The sequence below is a fragment of the Camelus bactrianus genome, chromosome 26 (genome assembly GCF_048773025.1).
Source record: "Camelus bactrianus isolate YW-2024 breed Bactrian camel chromosome 26, ASM4877302v1, whole genome shotgun sequence".
Lineage (NCBI taxonomy): Eukaryota > Metazoa > Chordata > Mammalia > Artiodactyla > Camelidae > Camelus > Camelus bactrianus.
In genome coordinates, this window is record NC_133564.1 from 22,594,277 (window position 1) to 22,609,505 (window position 15,229).

Below are 15,229 nucleotides of genomic sequence, written 5' to 3' on the forward strand. Positions count from 1 at the left end.
TGAGTCTGAGAACCCCTGATCTAGCTAGTCTGAGATGGGAATGCCTGAAAGTCTCAGTTCTATCTGTTTTATTACTTAGGCATACATAATTTGTCTGGCTTTTTTAGTGAGCTTAGTGAAGGAAAGATATTACGGCCCAGCATTGTTTGTCCAGCTTAATAAATTGGCTCCAGTTGGGGCGGGGAAAGGAGTAAGTGACTTTTGAGTTGTGAGTGGCAAGATATATACACAACTATGTGTACTTTTTTGTGAGCCTTTTACTGTTCTACTATACCACATCCCAAACTCTGAGTAGAGATCAGCTAATGCTCATAGAACTATGGTCTAAGTGCAAGACTTCCTTGAATAAAAAGCTAGACCCTCTCACTGTCAAATACCACCTCTTAGTTTCTTGAATCAGTAGTGAAATTTGCATGTGGATGTCTTTTTCTCTATCTTAAATCTCAAGTTTACTGTCACTAGGAATTATACTTCATAATTTTTAATATCCTCCTCATTGCCTTGTAATACTAAATTTTAGTGTATATTGAATGAGTAGTTAATAGGGCCATTTTCTTGGCTTAGTTTGGAATAAATATAAACCACGGCATGTTTTAAAATATGATACAAGAAGACAATCTTTTCCCTTAGTGTCAACTTTTCCCAGAGATTATTCAGTCCTGACTTTCATTCGTTAGAGTGCCAAAAGTTCTTGTTCTTTGAATTCTTAAATCTCTATAGAATTTTCCAAAAAGTTCCAGCAGCTGTTTGTCTTCACATGAAAGACCAATTACTTACTGAGAATTGTTCACTCGGCCTGCTTCATTTCTGTCTCTGCCTTATGGTCAGGCCTCAGAAACCACCCACTTGCAACCTTCCATGGAGCAGAACAACATTTATGGCCTTCTGAGATTTTCTCTGTGCGTGTATAAAATTATTGTCCTAGAACATGTTCAAATGTTTGAGAAGTGTTGTTGAAGTGTTGTGCAATTTAAGTCTGTTGGAAGCAAGAAAAATGTTTTTTCTGTGTATCATATTATCCCTGCTCACCATTTGTGAAATGATCCAACAGTGTCCTCAAGGGACTGCCTCTGGTTCAAAAGCCAAGAGCTCATTAGCCTCATTGTTACTTCCTTTCCAAGCTTTCAGGGCTCTCACCAAACTATACAAGCAAAAACCCAAGACTGACCAACTTCTGAGATTTCTCTTTTCTTGTTGTTTGTTGTTTCCTCAGTTTTTGTGTAAAATAATTGCCATAAGTTACAGGGTTCAGAAACCTTGTTATGATCCTCATTCCCAGTTGTGTCTGTTTAATGTGTAGTTCATTTACATGCCTGTGTAATTTCTAGGAAAGCAAAATTTTTTTTTAGCACTTAGTGTTTAAACAAATCAATCACTTGAATTATCTTTTACAAACAGTCATTACATAACATCACCAAAGTATCATTAAATGACTATATGATACTCTAATAATTGCGTTAAAATGTATATATTTACATACATACATCCTACGCACACAAACATAACTTTTGATACTCATCAAGGAAAGCACAATTATAATTGCATTTTGGTTACTTTAAATTCCGAATTTTCAAATTTAGTAAAGATTCTAGAAATGCTTCATGTGCAGTAAGATTCTAATCTGGAAAAAAAAAATCTTCCGTTTTTCATTTCATAAGTAAAAGTACATGGTTTGAATTTGTTTTGGAAGCCAAGGGCTTACTCATATTAACACAGAAAAAAGAAAGAAGGAAGCTATATACTACTCATAAATTTAGAGCTTACTTTAAAGTCACTTTTAAGGAATTGCCCTAGAGACTTGTCTCCTACATACTCCTTAATAATATGAGCCACTAAAAATCTTCAGTTTCCTTTTGAAGATACTTCTAGAGAGTTTCCTTATGAACACATTTGAGAGAGAACAGCAACAACAATAAAAATTTTGAACAACATGGCCAGATGTAAGACTTTCTGATGTAAGACTCAAAAAAAATCGAATCTGATTTGTCAGAACCTGTAGTCTGTGTTCTCAAGTAGCAGGCTGTCCCTCCTGTGCTCAGTGGCACCTGCTGACAGGCTCTAATTAAGCCACAGAATTGGATGCATTGAGATACATTAACTGTTTCACATGATTCATAAGCCAGCTTGCTGGATTGACTTACACTAACACTGCATTAAAGTATCTTTTCATATTTTCAAAGCCCTGAGATATGCCTATAATCAGAAAAATACCTATTTTCAAAAGTGATACCACCAATCAGTGAAATGCTTATTGGATGCCTCGTAGGATTACTGTAAAGATTAAGTTTTATACATACACACACAAATACTTAATACCAATAAGGCATTCACTTTGCTGCATTACCTTATCACTGTGTATCTCAAGACGGTATGAACACCATTCGTCTGACTCTGTATACTCACATCTTTGTTGAAAAGTCTAAGTTCCTTAATGGTAGAACTAAGTTTTTATTACGCTGTATATAATTCTTATTTTGGCCTAAAGTGTACAGGGGAGCTCAATAAATATAAATGAATAAATGATGACCATCAACCCAAGCAGAATACTTAACTGCAAAGAATGATGAAAAAGAAAAATAATGAAGAATAGAGATCAGCTGTTCTACCTGATTCTCTCAGGTCTGCCACACAACTTAAAATAACAATGAATAATCTCACACAGTGTTTGTGGGTCAAAAATTCAGGAGCAGCTTAGTTGGGTGGTGCTGGCTTAGCATCTGTCCTGAGGTTGCTGTCAAGATTTCTGAAGGTGTGACTAGGTCTGTAGAATCTGTTTCCAGTATGCCTCACTTACATGGTTGTTGGCAGGAGGCTTTGGTTCCTTGCCATATGAACCACATAGGGGGACTTAAGCATCCTCGTGATATGGAAACTAGCTTATCCCAGAATAAGTCATACAAAGAGAATGCAAGGGGAAAGCTGCAGTACCTTGTATAGCGTCATGTCAGAAGTCACACTTGGCCATGCCCTATTAGAGAAGGAAATGAGTCTCCACCTTTTAAAGGGAGGAGGGTCAGAGACTTGTGGACATATATTAAAACCATCACAGTAAACTCTGTGGGTAATGCCATCTCTAAGCAGTAAAGAAATATTACTTCCTAGAGCTCATATGGTTTCAGTTTGGCTACATTTTTTTGTTTTGTTTTGTTTTGGTTTTTTTGCTACTTTTCCAGTAGAAACTCTGACATTTCAGCACAAATTAAGAATTATTTAAAATTTAGAATTTTAAAGATATGCTAAAACTTTATAATTAAGAAAAGTGTAATCTAAAATGTTTAATTTTCTTAAGGCTACAGGACTAGATCTGAGTTCTCTGAATACCCAGTTTAAATCCCTTGGGGGTTAATTATATGGTAGAATGTCAGATCTCTGTGAATTCCAAGGCAGTAATCTAAATTCAGTGTAATAGTTTGTGTCCAACAAAGTAAGAGAGTTTTATAGGGGGTAAAAATAGATTAAAAATTCTACAGTCCTTGCCTAAGTAGAACAAAAAGCTTCCAATCATTTAACTGTAACAACTAAGACTGTATGTTTATTTTAACAACTGACATATGGTTGTCTTTCAAAGCCAAAATTATCAAGTATTGAACAGCAGTGGGTACCAGTTAAAACAGCCAATAGATATTACCTTAAATGTTTTGATTAACAAATTACAGCATTTAATAAAGCAATTGTGATTAACTTTATTCTGAATTCTGCCCATAATAAAATAAAATTTACTGTAGTTCTTGAAAAAAATACATGTTCAAAACCCCAATGCCAATAAAGCATTTGAATAGGAATATTTTTCAGGCCTACTTAATAAATCTAGGTTCTCAGAATGGAGACTTTATGGAAAAGTACTGTTTGTTATTTGAATTTTGACCGAAATAGTGAAGAAAACAGTTGTGGGAATTAAAAGTAGGCCTACCAGAGAATGTAGCACATTTACTGAATTCCTATAAAAGACACTTAAAAATAGGTCACCACTTTCATCTGGACCATTATGTGAATCATTATTAGGAGAGCCTGCAAATAACCAATTTTAAAAGTATATTCGTTTCTTATTTTTTAAATGATAGAAATTTTAGAAACCTCTCCAGTTTTCCTGAGATTTGGGTAAATTATCCTCCTGACTCAAGGCTAGTGTAATGGTAACTTCCTATAGAAAAGACAGTGCCTAATAGGAAAGAGGAAAAGGCCTCATTACAGACGGAACATAGTCTATGTTACCCAAATGCCCTCACTTTGGAATTACTTTACAGTCTCTAGTTTCTTTATTGACTATTTCCCTGAACCTAAATATTCAAAAGATGTATTGTTCTTTCCTAGTACTAGATTTTGTATTTTAAGTAATTGGGATGATATCAGTTTCATGGGCTTGGGATCCTGCTGTATTGCAGTCTTTAAAAGGGTAAAACATGACATTGCTTTCATATTTTTATTTTAAAACATGCTACCAAATACGTTCCTTTATTCAATACAGAAAATAGGTCATTGGATGAAATTGCACCCAATACAAGGGCTAGAGTCACCCCAACAAGACCTTAAGGTCTCAAAGAGAAGAACTGATAAGACACATTTTTAATCCATTTCATGGGTAGCAGAAGTCACCATGAGGCCAAATATTCCAAATGGAGATCAGGAAGAAGTTTTCGATAATAAAGCAGCATCTTGCCGATATTGAGAATAGAAATAATTTGACTTAGTGCCGATTTGGTCATTTAAAACCCAAATCAGTTTTTTGTCAACCTTAATAATTAGTCACAAAATTGAGCAATGTTTGGGGGAGGATCCTGAAACGAGTGGGTTGGGGAAAGCAGACAATAATGGAGCAGTGTTGAGGGCATGATGTTTTGAAAGCATTCTTTGCCATGGGGAAAAAATGGGATCTCAATTAGATCGCAGCTGTTCTCGAGGGTCACGTGTCTATTCCATGCTTCCTACATTACTTTTACTTTGGTGGGGTGTTTTTTATTTTGTTGATGTGCTCGTACAAACATTTTTATAAACTAAACAGCCAGTAAACTGATTAATTTTGACCTTGATGAAAGGTATACCCATTCTAAGTAAAAATCAGCCCTTTGGCATCCCTGCTGATTGATGAAAAACTCCAGGTCTGTAAAAGGTAGCTCCATTTGAAGTGCTCCTTGTCAGTGCCTGGCTTTGGAGTGAACCTCACTCAGTTGTGATTCTTTGGAAGAGAGGCATCACACAAGGCTAAAGTGCAAAGTGTTCAACTGTCTCATGAAAGTGTATAAATGTTTTCTAGTGTGGTCATAAAATTGGTTTCTCCTTTTACTCTAGTAAGCGTACTCTTAGCCAGTAATGCCTGATTGTGAAGGAAGAGGGAAGAAGTAGCCAGCCCAGGACTGACATGGAGAAGAGGAAAATGTGCCAGGGCTGATTCTGTGTTAATATCCCCTGCCCCTTTCAAATCAGACACACCCACCCATTTAAGCATCTCAAGGATGATGAGGGTTCACTTACTCCTTTAAGCCCACATTCCAATTTGATTTTTTTTTCCCAATAATTAAAAGCAATACCAATATCTTTGGTTTCTAACTTCCTTTTTTTTTCTATCGCTATCTATAGTAGAAGATATTTACAGAAAAAGGAATATATCAGTCCAAGAGAAGCTGTATAGAATAGAGGTTAAGAACACAGATTAATCTGGGCTAAAATCCTGGTTTTAATTCTTGGCTTGACCATTTACAAATGGGAACGCCTTGGGCAAGTAAGTCACCTTGTCTTTATGTGACATGATTTCCTCATATGTAAATTATGAGTTAATATGTGCCAAGTGTTTAGAAAAGTGCCTGGCATGGAGTAGGTACTGGGTAAGTGCCTTTCTTACTGTGTGTTGCCCATTCCCCACGTCATTGAAGCATTTTGACATCACTCTGTCCAGCTAGTCACAAAATGCTGAGCCCACTGGTAACTACTGTAACGTGACTCTCTTGACCCACTTATCTCTCTGCGCATCCTTTCTCAGTCTCTTTCCATTCTCCTCAACTTCTGCCTGCCCTTGTAAATGCAGGCTCCTTAATGGTCCAGATTCAAGTATCTCCCCTCTATACTCTCTCTCCCTGTTTGGTCCCACTTAGTGCCTTTAATCCAGGCCTTCCCCACCCTGCCTTGCTTCTCCTCTGCCTCTGTACACAGCCCCAGAAAGATGCAAGCACCAGTGCCTTAGGGATACTGATCAAAGAAGTGCCACACGTGGTCTTTTCATCCTTGTCTTTTCTCCTAGAACTCTAAATTATTGCCTTCTCTCACCATCTCCTATCTTCTACTCAGCCTTTGATAAATATTTGTTGAAAGCATATTTAGTAAAACATTTAGTTAATGATGAAGTCAAAATTTTATCTAACTTCTAAAGTTATATATAAATTTCAGTTAACCATGCTGTGTCTACAAAGTATTTACTCTTATGGCCAATTTGCAAAATACATTTAACAAGCTTTCTATAGAAAATTAGTATTGAAGCAATTCAATCAGGGCATTAACAATTTCATACTTGCTAATTATCCATCTATGTTTAGAAACAAAAATGTGGCTAATTGTTAATATTATTACCTAATCTTATATCATATCTTAAAATCTCCCACTTCCTCTCTCAGTATCCTACTCTCCCCAAATCTTGTTTCCTGTACTCAATCATTCTAATCTTGTCACCTTTAGCATAAGTTGAAAATGTGTCGGTATCACAAATTTCATCTTACCAAAGGCTCAGAATTTACTGACCCATTTTGAAATGCAGTTTTCTGGGATTAAGATAGACATTAAAGATACGTTAGTGGTTCTTAAGACTTTTTCACTTATTACAATCTATGCCCTACACAATGCCCCACACAGAGTGGGGTAGGCAGGAAGAAAAACAGAATTTTTATGCGCATTCTCAAAGAAAGAAAGGAATAGAGGTGTACCAATTCAGAACAGAAGGAACCCTTAAACTAGGATTATATGGGAAGGATTAATTACAAAGGGGCTGTTTACAAAGTTCTAAGGGAGGAGAAACATATGGTTAGTGCCATAATCAGGGGGCTTAGTACTGAGCCGTGACCACTCCAAAGAGAAGTAAAAAGTTAACAGAATGTAGAGAGAAGAAGTCTGCAAAGTCAGCAGCTTAAGACCTTGAGTGAAAGGACATAACCAGTTCAAGACAACTATGCCATGTAAGATCAAGGGGAATAGATACTCCTTCCCCCTGTGAAGGGGTTCTAGAACCACTTTCCATTGTGGGAGAGGATTTCCTCCACACCACCAAGTAATTCTCCAGACACTGTGTGGGTGTCCTGCCATTCAGCTCTATTCTGACACTATCCACCTGGAGATGGCATCAGATCCCACGAGTTAAGAGCTCAGTCACCCAGACTGCCCCCCTCCCTCCCCACTTCAGATGCCAGTTGCCGGCCCAGGTTATCGCCTGTGCTTCAAACCAACCAGGTATAGATCAGAGGTTCCAAAAACCCACTCCTTGGGTTAGATTAAGTTGATAGAGCGGCTTACAGAACTCAGAGAAACATTTTACTTACTAGACTACTGGTTTGTTATTAAAGGATATAACTCAGGAACAGCCTGATGGAAGAGATGCGAAGGGCATGGTATGAGGAAAGGACAGGGAACTTCTGTGCCCTCTCTGAGTCATCGGTCTCCCCAAATCTCCACGTGTTCATCAACCCAGAAGCTCTCTCAACCGCATCCTTTTGAGTTTTTATGGAGGTTCATTACATAGGCATGATTGATTAAATCATTAACCACTAGCAATTGAACTTAGTACCCAGCCCCTCTCCCCTCCCGGGAGTTTGGTTGGCTTCACTGGCAGCCTACCCCATCCTTCGGTAAGGTCAAAAGGTCATCTCATTTACATAACAAAAGACAACTCTATCACTCTGCTACCTTAGGAACTCCAGGAACAGGATGGAGAAATATAAATACATGACAGTATCGCAGCCTTATATCCCCTGCTGGGGCCCCCATAGGCCCAGCCTACATGGAAGCGAAGGGCATGGGATGCTGTTGATAGAATCCATGCAAAGTGTTCCCACACAAATTATCATCCAAACTGGGACATTTTTGACAGTTAAAGGAGTTGTTAGAATTAATTGTAATTACTGTAAAAAAAAAAAAAAAGGAGAGAAAAGAAAAGGAACATGCCATCCAACACTTACATAACTTGCAGATTTGTATACCCGTTTAGTGAACGATGAGAACCACTTTAGCGGGAAAGGGCCTACTACTCTGAACGTTCTATGGCAGAACTGCCCACTTCCGCTTCCCCACCCACTTCACGTGTGCATATTTCATGCACACCTAGCCCACCCTTCCCTCCTACCCCATCAGATTCTGTGCATCCTGCAGGCTGCAGGAGGCACCAGAGCACAACTGGCTGGTCCATCAAGGACAGGTAGGGTGGCAATGTCTAAGACTTCTGTGGCCACCTGAAATCAGGAGATCGCTGTCCCAAGCCACTTGTGTTTGAGTGCACTTTGTTAAACCCGTGAGCAACCTGCGTGCCGTTCTTGAAAGGGAGGCATTTGTTAGATTATATCTAAAAAGGGTCAGGAAAGAGGCTGTTTATGTCTACTCATCTTTCAGATATAACTGTATATTAAAGTAAGAACGTTGTTCTCTGCACATGCATCTCACACACTACTAGTCAGGATTGTAGAAACCAGAAAGGCAACCCCGCCCTGACTTGTATTAATACAATTATTCTATCCGTAATTTTGTGTCATCAAAAAATGAACATTCCAAAACTAAACATACTCTTACAATACAGTCTAGCCATTGCACTCTTTAGTATTTTCCCAGTGGAGCTGAAATTTTATGTTCACACAAAAACTTGCACACAGATATTTATAGGAGCTTTATTCATAATTAATTGTCCAAACCTGGAACAACCAAGATGTCCTTCAGTAGGTAAATGGATTAAAAAAAACTAATACACCCACACAGTGGAATATTATTTAGTTCTAAGAAGAAATGAGCTATCAAGCCCTGGAAAGACATGGAGCAACCTTTAAATGCATGTTACTAAGTGAAACAAGCCAATCTGAAAAGGCTATATCCTGTGTGATTCCAACTATAGGACAGTCTTGAAAGGCAAAACTACGGGGACAGTAAAAAAGATCAGTGGCTACCAGAGGTTAGGAGGAGATAAGGATGAATAGTCAGAGCACAAGAGGATTTTTAGGTGGGGAGGGTATAGCTTAAGTGGTAGAGCATATGCTTAGCATACATCAAGGTCCTGAGTTCAATCCCCAGTACCTCCTCTAAAAAAAATAAGTAAGCCTAATAAACTCCCCCTAAAAATAAATAAAATAACAATAAAGCAAAAAAAATTTTTTTTAAGAAACAATAACCCAAAAAAAGGATTTTTAGAGCAAAGAAACTGTTCTGCATGATACTGTAATGGTAGGTACATATCTTATACATTAGTTCAAATGCACAGAGTAGACCATGCCAAGAGTGAACCCAGATATAAACTATAGACTTTGAGTGCCAGTAATGAAACAATGTAGGTCCATCAGTTGTGACAAAAGTATCACTCTGACTGTTGAGGCTATGTATGTGTCAGGGCAGAGGATTTAGGGGAAAACGTTGTACTTTCCTCTCAGTTTTGTTGTGAACCTAAAACTGCTCTAAAAATAAAATCTGTATTTTCAATGAAAGAACAATGATTGTCAAAGCTAGAGACTTTGTAAAGCAAAATAGATGATATCAGATTGCCAATCAGACACAGATTTTCAATGAACTTCTTTGTTCAGATGAAAGCAAGCAGAAATCATTGACTAGTTAACAATATCACAGTCTGGAAAGATTTCAAAAGAGTCTTTAAATAGAGATGCAAACAAACCCATTTTCCAGTGTAGCTCCTTTTCTTTAATGTTGTCTTTCATGTCTTCCCCAAAAATGTGAGTCCCCCACCTCTTCCTGTTGTGCCCACAACGGGCTCTTGTGCTCTCATCTGAGACCGAGGCTCTTCCACCACTGAGGGACGTCTTCCTGCAGTTGCTAAGGATGTAACTACCCATTTTGAAATTTCTCTGTAAAATATTTTTGTGGGAATAAAAGCAAATGTTTTTAAGGGAAAGGAATAATTTACTCTGTAATAGTCACTGATTTCTTCCCATTTTTAAAAAGGTAAATAGAGGAAATTCCTATAGAACAAAACAGAGTATTTCAGATGGTTGTGTGAGCCTCTCTAATATTTAAAAACATGCAAAGCAAGCACTACCTATAAGAAGAGAAAGCACAAGATAAGTGGTAGCGCTTTGTCACTTCATGGAAACTACAAGTCAAACCTTTCAGCCTATCATAGCTGTCTATTGTTGGAATGGATTGACTTTCAAAGGGCCTTCTTAATGGTAGTATTTTATCATCCTGATTCCAAAAGATTAATAAGAAAATAATTTATAAAGATAATATATTAATAGATGTATTAATACATATATATGTATGTAAAATATATATGTAAAATAATTTACATGACATCACATATTAATAAAAATAACATATTAAAGTGGAAAAATCTTACTCCATTTTCACCTGAAATCATCACAATGAAATTGGAACAATTAGAATATTTCAGTCATCATTGTACTAAAATGGATTCAGATATGACATCCATTACTTATGTTACCGTTTATGTTAGCAGCTTCTGTGTAGTTGGTGTAATTCCTAAAAGGTATCCAGCTGAGGTCCTTCTGTAAGTGCAGAAAGCCATTGTAGCAACAGACCAAATGAATCAACATATGTCTACAACATTTCCGCAGGGCACGTCAAAATCAGCATTTCCCCGACCACGTTTCATGTCCAAAAACATAAACAGACACACACACAGCCTAAGCTCCCACACACAGCTTTAAAAGACCTCGTTAAGAGAAAGCAAATTATTTCCTCCTCTTTTACGAAAAAGCTTTCTCTTTAATTGTTTCTTAAAAATTCACTTGTAAAACACCTTAACAACTCAGCATAAATGAAACTCTTTGCATGTGGAGAGCTATTGGAGGGTCAGTAGAGCCATAGAATGGTTGTTAGCCTATCATTTGCATATCACAGAGAAGAATAACAAAAGACCATGAATAATTCTTTTCTCTCATTTGGAAGTTATTAGTAGACTTCCTTTGTTCCATTAAGAAATGGGAGAAGAAAATATGAAGTTACAGCGAACCCATATGGCCAGCAGGAAAATCCTATTTAATTGCTTTATTGCCAGAAATGTTAAATCACTTCCTGAGGATACAGTTCAAATGAAACACATGGCAGCTATTAACAAAAACCCCTAATGAATTCAAAAATATGCTTTTTATGGGAGCTTTCTCATAAGCAGCAGTTATGCATGTTATTTAAACTGTATATATAAACACGCACTTGGTCTTTTAATCCCACAAATGTTCGATGACACCTACTCTGTACTAAACAATACAGGCAGCTTGCATGAAATGTTTTTTTTCCCAAGCCTAGGAACAGATAAAAGACTATGAAACCTCAGGACATGGTCCCAGATCTAGCCATGCCACTTCTCAGAAGTCAAAGGCAAGAAGAATCTCCTGACCAGAACTTCCTCCCCCTGGCCTCAGTGCCTGCCCAAGAACACCATTCCACTTCCACCTGGGTTGCCCGAATACCTACCGTCTTCCTACTCCTGTTCATGTCACACCAGTGAGGGTGTTAATTGCTATCATTTCGCAGCCACTGCGTGGAACTCTTCTGTGTCTTTTCATGGATTGTCTTCAGTTGGATTGTGAATTCCACAAAGAAGAAAACTTTCCTAAGGGTGTTTTTCTGTAGAATAATGTGAGGCATCTGATTAAGAATCAACAAATAGCTTTCATTAATTGCAAACCAAGTGTCAGAATTGTTTTTTAATGTAATGCCTTTCATCCCTGGGAAATTTCACAACTCTAATCAGTGTATTCATCAACCATTTTTCTAAAGAGACAACTCTCCCTCAAATTCAAAGATAAATCCACTGAGGGATATCCAGCTGTTATTACTACATGGTTTTACTTTAAAAGAGAATTTGCATACGTTAAACTTAGACATTCCTTTCTCCACGTTATAATAGGGCCATTGCAGTTATTTAATGGAAGTGAACTTTGGTAGCTTAAAGAATCATGCAGAAGAACATGCAGCGAGATTTTAAAGTAACTGGCATTGTCCACATGACATATTGGCTTAGACCACATGGAGGCTAAAATATTTTTGTTTGATAGGGCAACTCATTGATTAACATCTTTATTAAATATTTACTTATATATACTTGGTTACACACTTAATAATCAAAATAAAATATCACTGGCCAACTTGTAATTTGGGCTAAGACATTCAATTTGTCTTAAATGCCTTAGCTGTAAGAAGAGAGAGCTAGCTTAGATGATTTCTAAATGCCTCATATAGTTTCTCCTGCACAAGTATTTTGTGATCTAAGTCAACATCTGCTCATGGGACCTCTCCAAACCTTTCTCTTCTTTCATTTCAAAATATTCCAGTTAGTATTTTAAAATTAGCATTAGTGACCTCAGAGGTCAATGTGCCAGGGGTTGTGTCCTGGCTTCCATTCCTTTACTGTGACCTCGAAAAATTACTCTACTTTTTAAGACTTCATGGAGTTGTTCTAAGGACTGAGTTTATGCAAGTAAAAGCTTAAAACTGTACCTTGTACATAACAGAGTACCTTGTGTTAGCCATTTGTACACTAAGGAACTTTCTCCATGAACATCCTTTAATTACTGTCACCAGCCTTTACAATCTTGTCAATGAAAGGATTTTTATGTTGTTTTGTTGTTTGTTTATTTGCTTGTCACAAAAGAGAAAACTCAGTTTTAAAGTCCTGATCTCCAGACTGGGGGCAAATCTAGGGGCTAGGCTTAAAATATAATATATAGTATGGATTTCCTTCCATTTTTAAATTCTTTCCCAAAAAAGACACATAAAAAGTAATCAAACATCACCAAAACTGTAGCACAGCTTTCTTGTCAGGTGTAGAATCATAATTCCTTCTTGAAGCAAAGGAAAAATCAGATGACCATCTTAAACTAAAGGGGGCTAAGGAAGATGCTTGAAGCCTATGCAGTCAGTCCCTCTGATGCCCTGGTCCCTGGGCATAGTCCTCCACCCTGCCAGTTAGTAACTTCATGTTCTTGTCATTTCTGCATCTTTGTCAGGATGCAGAGTCAGCGTTCACACCCAGAGAACAAAAAGTGAATAACTAAATGTAGATAGAGATTAAGTCAAAATATGCTTTCACTGTAGATCAATCTTGCCAAAATAAAACCCTTTCTATTTTTTTATCCATAAAAAGATTGTTTCCCTTGTTTGAAAAATCACATCAATCTCCAAATCCTATAAATTCCAAAGGTAAGGCCCTCAACAATAATCAGTATCTCACAAAGATATGAGTGTCTTGATATTTGATATTTCCTTAGGCTGACCTACAGCAGAGGTACAAGTGAGCCTTCTGCTGCCACTCACACACACACACACACACACACACACACACACATACACACACACTTGCAACAAAACTAATTACCCGTTTGAGCCTGCTTTTCTTACTTCAACTCAGGGGACTGTGTTCCCTAAGGAGAGGGAGAGAGACATCACTTGTAGACGTCTTGTGTGGTCAGTGTTTGTGGAGTAGAAGGCATCAAATCCCAGTGGGCCAGACAGATTTATAAACGGCCTCCAATAAAAGTTAATACCCCCATGCTAACTGTATTTTATATGTGAGTCATAAATTAAAGTCATATACTATGTAAGTCATAGTCATTATACTATACCTGAGGTGAGTCTCCAAAATAGGACGAAGAAATTGAACTACAAAATTTCAACTCAAATTCAAAAGTATTTTTAGTCTCATTTATTGCCAATATCTTTTAAGTATAAAATGAGTCTGTCGTAGAGAAGAAAACAGTTACGTGGTTGATTTACAATTATCATATCTCGATCTAGTAACTTTACCAATGGTTCCACAATTCTCTTTTTTTTTCTTTTCAGCTTTATTGAGGTATAATTGACAAAATTGTAAGACATTTAAAGTATACATTGTAGTGATTTGATATATGTATACACTGTGAAGGGATTCCCCTTTTAGTTAATTAACACATTGATCACTTCACATACTTACCTTTTTTGATGAAAACATTTAAGTTCTACTTTCTTAACAGATATCAATTATATAATACCAACTGTAATCACTGTGCTTCATATTACATCCTCAGATCTTATTCATCATATAGCTGAAAGTTTATACCCTTTTACTAATCCCTCCCTATTTCCTCCACCCCCTAGCCCCTGGCAACCACTATTCCACTCTTTCATACTATCAGTTTCACATTTTTTTTTTTAGAATCCACATATAAAAAATACCATGCAGTATTTGTGTTTCTCTGTCTGGCTTATTTCACTTAACATAATGCCATCAAAGTCCATGTTATTGCATATGGTACAGTTGCCTTCTTATACACACACACATACATGCACACAAAGCCATATCTTCTTTATCCATTCATCCATTAATGGACACTTAGACTGTTACTATATCTTGGCTATTGTGAATAATGTTTCATTGAATATGGGAGTGCAGATACCTCTTTGATACCCTCTTTTCACTTTCTTTGGATATACACCCAGAAGTGGGATTGCTGGATCATATATAGTAGTTCTATTGTTAACTTTTTGAGAAACCTCCCTACTGTTTTCCATAGTAGCTGCACCAATTTACATTCCCATCAACAGTGCATGAGGGTTCCCTTTTCTCCTCATCCTCGCCTATGATGTTATCTCTTGTCTTTTTTATAATAATCATCTAACAGATGTGAGGTGATGTCTCACTGTGGTTTTGATTTTCATTTCCCTGATGATTAATGATGTTGAGCACTTTTTCATGCACCTGTTGGCCATTTGTATTCCTTCTTTCGAAAAAAATGCCTATTCAGTTCCTCCTCTCTCATATTTCTATTACCAGGTTCTATTTAATTTTGGCTTCATTTTATTTCTAATAATGTTATTTGATGTTTCCTTCTAGTAATACCACAATTTTGTGGCTTTTGTTTTCTTTTTCAGGCTATTCCAGGTGTTTTGGAGAAGGAAAAGGCTGGTAAGTTGACACTGGTTGTATTTTCACTTCTATTTTAGAATAAAATTCCATCTTCATATAAACATTTCATTAAATATCTAAAATGAATACACCTCATCAGTCTCTGGGTAAATGTTATTGTTGAATTTCTAAAACATAAGT

General features: G+C 37.0%; 1 protein-coding gene across 6 annotated transcripts in view; it reads left to right on the plus strand.

Annotated features, from left to right (window-relative positions):
• Window positions 1-15,229, plus strand: part of DLC1 (DLC1 Rho GTPase activating protein) — a 344,906-nt gene that overhangs the window by 149,476 nt on the left and 180,201 nt on the right. For all 6 annotated transcript variants that reach the window (XM_074353515.1, XM_074353521.1, XM_074353522.1 and 3 more), the window contains one exon: window positions 15,055-15,088. In XM_074353515.1, the coding sequence (XP_074209616.1) occupies window positions 15,055-15,088 (34 nt within the window). The remainder of the gene's footprint in view (window positions 1-15,054; window positions 15,089-15,229) is intronic.